Raw genomic sequence first — 6,154 nt, 5'->3', positions numbered from 1 at the left:
CTTACATTTGTCTGTGTTGAATTTCATTTTGTTAGCTTTGGCCCAGCTTTCTAGTCTATTCAGGTCATTTTGAATTTTTATCCTGTCTTCTGGGGTATTAGCTACTCCCCCTAATTTGGTGTCATCTGCAAGTTTGATAAGTATGCTCCCAATTCTGTCATCCAGGTCATTGATAAAGATGTTGAATAACACTGGGCCCAGGACAGAGCCCTGTGGGACCCCACTGGTCACTTCTCTCCAGGATGAAAAGGAGCCATTGTTGAGCACCCTTTGGCTTTGGCTGGTCAACCAATTACAAATCCATGTAACAGTTGCCTTGTCTAGCCCACATTTTACAAGCTTGTTTGCAAGAATATCGTGGGGAACTTTGTCAAAGGCCTTACTGAAATCAAGATATACTATATCCACAGCATTCCCTTCATCTACCAAACTGGTAATTTTATCAGAAAAAGAGATCAGGTTTGTCTGGCATGACTTCTTTCTCTGAAACCCATGTTGACTTTTTGTGATTATGGCATTGCTTTATAGATGTTCACAGACTCTCTGTTTAATGATCTGTTCGAGAATCTTCCCTGGTATTGATGTCAGACGATAATTGTTTAGATCCTCTTTTTTCCCCTTTTTGAAGATGGGGACAATGTTTGCCCTCCGCCAGTCTGCTGGGACTTCTCCTGTTCTCCAGGAGTTCTCAAAGATTATTTCCAATGGCTCCGATATTACATTTGCCAGCTCTTTTAATACCTTTGGATGTAGTTCATCTGGTCCTGGAGACTTATATTCATTTAGATTAACCAGGTATTCCTGTACTATCTCTTTACTTATCCTCTGCTGAAAATTGGAAGCCAATTTTCTGCCGCGGGCACCCATACAAACCAGAAGTTACCAGAAATTCACTTCTACTTTTACAAACCTTTTTTTAAATGTTAGGCATTGGGGGTAGGAGTTGTGGTCTATGGGCTTCCAGGTGAGGTAATCCATCCTTGCAGGGGAGGGGACAAAAAAAGTGTGGCCTAGAGAGCTTTGGAGGGAGTAGGGGTACAAAGAAAGAAAAAGGGCACATTCTGCCCAAGTCAGGGCCAGTTCAGCATTCTCTTCCTACAGCGGCCAACCAGATGACTACAGGAAGCTCACAAGGAAAACATGTATGTAGTTACCCCCTTTCAAAGAGAGAGAGAGCTAGAGTGGTGTTGTGATTTGACCATTAGACTATGACTCTGAAGACCAGGGTTCAAATCCTTGCTGAAGCATTTTAAAAAAAAAACATGGGGTGACCCTGGGCAAGCTAAACTTTCTCAGCATCAGAGGTCAGCAAACCCTCTCTGAGGAAACTTGCCAAGAAGTTCACCTTAGGGTTGCCATAAGCCAAAAATGACTTGGAGACACACAACAACATGTGTGTGTGTGTGTGTGTATACACACACACATATTCCTACTACTTGAAAGAATACATATACACCATGACCAATAGCCATTCCTCCATGACATCATCCTACCCTGCTTTAAAGGGGCTCTGGCTGCAGCTGATGCAAACAAGCAAGGGAGGAGAGAGTGCTGCCAATGACTGCATCAATCAGTGGTGAAAACTGTGATGGCTTGTGAAGGGGGCAGCCTGCCCCACAGACCACATTCACAATTACTGAACACAAAGGCAGGTGGTGTAGGACGGATGTGAATCACTTCAGCTTCTATGCCATTAGTTGACAGACAAAGACAGAGACAGATTGCATCTACACTGCCAAATTAATGCAGTTTGGCATCCCTTTAACTTCCATGCCTCAATGCCATGGAATCCAGGAATTTGTAATTTTGTGAGACATTTTGTTTCTGTCAGAGATTTGATAGCACAGCAAACTACAAATCCTAGGATTCCACAGCATGGACCCTCAACAGTTAAAGCGTTATCAAACTGCTGTATTTCTGCAGTGCAGATTAGATTTAAGTTACAATTATAATGCCACACCGTTGTCTGAGACCTCATCAAGGTCTAATCTGTACTGCAGAAACAATGCAGTTTGACACCACTTTAACCGCCATGGCTGAATGCTATAGATTCCTGAGATGTGAGTTTTGTGCGCTATTGGACCTCCTCTGCCAGAGAGCTCTGGTGCCACAACAAAGCACAAATCCCAGGATTCCACAGGATAGAGCCCTAACACCTGAAGGAGTTTCAAACTGCATTATAATGCCATGCAGTTATTGGGGTTAGCCTTCATCACAGTCTAATCTGTACTGCAGCAGTAATGCAGCTTGACACCACTTTAACTGCCATGGCTCAATGCTAGGGAATTCTGGGATGTGTAGTTTTGCGAGATATATGGCCTTCTCTGCCAGAGAGCTTTAGTCCCACAACAAACTAACAATCTCTGGATTCCACAGGATGGAGCCATGACAGTTAAAGCAGCAGAATCAAGGTCTAATCTGAAATAAGGCAGTCTGATACTGCTTTCACTGCCCTGGCTCAATGCTATGAGATCATGCGATGTGTATTTCTGTGCGCTATTAAAGATAGAATCCTAGAGGTGGAAGAGACCAGAGATATAGCCATGTTAGCCCATAGAATCAGTAGGTAGAGAGATCCTGTAGCACCTTTGACTCATTGGAAGAAAGAAGTCAACAGCATGAGCTTTTGTAGGCTTCAGTCTACTTCCTCAGATGCATTATTATTATTATCATCATCATCATCATCATCATCATTCAGAGATATAGCCATGTTAGTCTGTAGAATCAGTAGGTAGAGAGCTCCTGTAGCACCTTTGAGACTAAATGAAAGAAAGAAGTCAGCAGCATGAGCTTTCTTAGAACTACACCTCCCACAATCCTCTAGTACATGACTCCTGGCTAATAACTGAAAGAAAGAAGTCAGCAATATTAGCTTCCACAAAAAGCGTCTGAGGAAGTAGACTGATGCCTCTGAAAGCTCATGCTGCCAACATCTTTACTTCAGTTTTGTAGTCTCAAAGGTACTACAAGATCTCTCTTCCTACTGATTCCTGAGACTAACACACCTGTATCTTTGAATAATAATAATAATAATGCATCTGAGGAAGTAGACTGAAGCCTAGGAAAGCTTCTTTCTTTCAGTGTGCCTCAAAGGAGCTACAAGATCTCCCTACCGACTGATTCCACAGACTCAGATGGGGACACCTTTGAACCCTTAGACCTCTTACATCCCTCCTAGATCCTCTGCACTGTCTGCAGAGTGGGCCTACCAAGGCCTCCAAAGCGGTGTCAAACCGGATCAACTGTGCAGTGTGGATGCAAATGGAGAGAGAGAGAGGTGAGGAGGGGGAGGGAGAGGCCCTTACTCACAGAACTTGGAGGCGGAAGGGTTGAGGTTGAGGTTGATGCTGGAGGCGGCAGGTCCAGCTCCTGCTGCTCCTCCTCCTTTGCCCAGCGAGGCCTCGGGGCAGACCTTTCCCTGCCCAGCCTTGGCAGCCTCGGACATCATGTGGATCTCGAGCTCTTCTTCTCCTGCTCCTCCCTCCTCCTCCTGGGCCGGCAAGGAGCCCCTTCCTCCCGCCGCCGCCTCCCAGTTGTTGTGGTTCTGGTCGTCCATAGCGGCCTCATAGCAGCAGCTACTGCTGCCGCTGCTGCTAACGCTGCCTCCTCCTCCTCCTCCGCCGCCGCCCCCCTCCTCCTCCATGCTCTCCTCCTCCATCCCGACTCAAGGAGGAGGGGGCCGGCCAGGGAGGCAGGGAGGGAGGCAGGCAGGGAAGGCAAGGTCACAATGGCCTCCCTCCTTCTCCTTCTCCTCCCATGGCAGCAGCCGAAGGAGCGGCGGCACGCGTCACGTCGCCCGGCGACACAGAACCACTCTGGGCGCCTCAGCAGCACAACAGCCCCGACTCTGAGAGACACAGAGAGAGAGAAAGAGGAGGCTACCGGAAGCGGAAGTCGCCCTCGGCCGTAAAGCACGCCTCTCCTCCTCCTCTTTCTTTTTGCTTTCCGCTTTCCTACGGCAACCCGCGAGGGGATGCGTTGCTAGAGGATTGTGGGAAATGTAGTTTAATGATCTAGCGACGCCACGGCGGCCATTGCCGTTGCCATGGCAACGGTTTTCTTTTCTTTTTTATTATTGGTATTTATTGTTGTTGTTGTTGTTGTTGTTGTTAATTGTTATTGGAATGACACATTTAAAATAAAAAACACCCTCAAAGATATAATAGTCGTGTTAGTCTGGAGAATCAATATTTAGGGAGCTCTTGTTGATGTTGCAACTTTGAGACTCACTCACTGGAAGAAATAAAGTTGGCAGCTGGAGCTTTTCAAGGCTTCAGTCTACTTCCTCAGATGCATTATTATTATTATCCAAAGATATAGCCGTGTTAGTCTGTACAAGCAGTATGTAGAGAAAACTTGTAGCACCTTTGAGACTAAATGAAAGGAAGAAAGACGTTTACAGCATGAACCTTTGTGGTCTACAGTCTACTTCCTCAGATGCATTTAAAAAAGCCCATCACTATTTATCTATCTATTTATTTATTTATTTATAGTATTTATACCCCACTCTTCAGCCCCAAAGCCTCTCAGAAGGGCTTGCTAGCCCCAAATCAACAAACCAAACATTCAAACGCGCTAAAACATCTATACAGACTTCCTACATTCCTCTGACTTTAATTAAATGGGATGGGGATCTGTTTTATTTTAGGCTGAAAAATAAGTTAGAGTGGCCCATGCTGGGATTCCCTTCAAGGCTAAGACAACAGCAACTGGCCTCTCCAATTTCATTCATTTTAGTTTTAATTTGGCTGGGGAAGCATATACCCCAGTACATTCAGCACCATGCATAGCTCTCTTGGAGTTCAAACCCAGAATGGATTCACTGTCCTAGGAGTTTATCAGACAAGGGAAATTGGAAGTATAATCCAATGGCAATCCAAATGCAATCATGGGGTTTAACTTTATTGCATGATAGACTACCACACGCAATTTCGGGCAATGGCAAGCTTTTTTCAGGCAATGGGAAGTCAGTTCGAACACATTTCGAATTCACATAAATTTGCTGAACTAGCAAATTCACGTGAATGTGTTCTGGCCCCACTTTCCTTTCATTCGAAATTAAGAGAAATTCCTCCCGTGTGATAAACTCCCAAGTGTTGTTATCAGTCCCCCCAGCCCCTATTGGGTGAAACTGGCACACACAGTCCTCTCCTGGTCAATCCTTGTAACTATATTTTGCCTGAGTTTTAATTTCTTTGTGCACAAACCCTCATTTTCCCCTACAAATTCAACTGCCTCCAACATAGGACTTGGCCAGGAACTTACCCTGAATGTTGTGCTGAATGGAGTGCAAAACTGAACTCAGTGGTAATATTTCCGAGTGTACTGCCAGCACTGAGATAGGGGTGTGTGTGTTTAAGTGACTTTAATCTTTTTTTCCCCAACTGTAGGTTGTTTAGATACTAACCACGACAACAAACTTAGGCTTTTAAAGTATTCCTCCCTCCCCAGCAATTTCCAGTTAGATATCACTTGTTTCACATAAAACCCAGAACAGCAGGGCTTTACTACTTAGCACTACTACTGTAAGCAGTACAAATACCTACAATACTATGAGTCCTGCAAATAATTTTTACAAGAAATCTACAGATTTATTGAGCCTTACAGAAATTGGAGGTGCCCCTAACCGGGGATATTATTTATCCTGGGGCCAGCCCTGCACCAACATCTATAGGCTCACAACTCACGCTGGGGGTTGTTGTTTTTTGGGGGGAGAGGAATGTTTTTAAATTCTCTTTAAAATTACAAATTAATACACTGCAAGTCAAGAAAACCTCAAAATATGAAAACCCATTTGACGTGGCCTGTTTCATTTCAAGTCCTGAGTTTTCCAAGAGAAACAATGATTGGTTATCATTTATTTTATTGTATTATTATATTCTTTGCAAGTCTTTGTGGATCCATGTGATGGCATGAATATTTTCAAAAGCTGTAAACCTGTTAAATGTTCATAAGGTCAGACTTTCCCAAAGGCATGTTTCTATTCAAGACAGTGAAGAGGTTTCTGGTTACGGAAAGCAAAAGGAAAAGAGGGGATTTGTTTTGTCTGTGATTTGTTTTGTCAAGCCATTTTTAAAACATCTCCATCTAGTGGTTATGATTTTGCTCTGTATAATGGCACAATAAATTGTCCCTGTCGATTTAAAATGTTTAT

General features: G+C 44.1%; 1 protein-coding gene across 5 annotated transcripts in view; it reads right to left on the bottom strand.

The window, feature by feature from the left end:
- CACUL1 (CDK2 associated cullin domain 1) overlaps window positions 1–3,892 on the bottom strand; it is a 58,860-nt gene extending 54,968 nt beyond the window's left edge. For all 5 annotated transcript variants that reach the window (XM_042458711.1, XM_042458713.1, XM_042458714.1 and 2 more), the window contains exon 1: window positions 3,310–3,892. In XM_042458711.1, the coding sequence (XP_042314645.1) occupies window positions 3,310–3,658 (349 nt within the window). In that variant the 5' untranslated portion in view covers window positions 3,659–3,892. The remainder of the gene's footprint in view (window positions 1–3,309) is intronic.
- Window positions 3,893–6,154: the final 2,262 nt, after the last annotated feature.

Source organism: Sceloporus undulatus, chromosome 3, assembly GCF_019175285.1.
Source record: "Sceloporus undulatus isolate JIND9_A2432 ecotype Alabama chromosome 3, SceUnd_v1.1, whole genome shotgun sequence".
Lineage (NCBI taxonomy): Eukaryota > Metazoa > Chordata > Lepidosauria > Squamata > Phrynosomatidae > Sceloporus > Sceloporus undulatus.
This window is presented reverse-complemented; position numbering and strand designations above follow the sequence as displayed.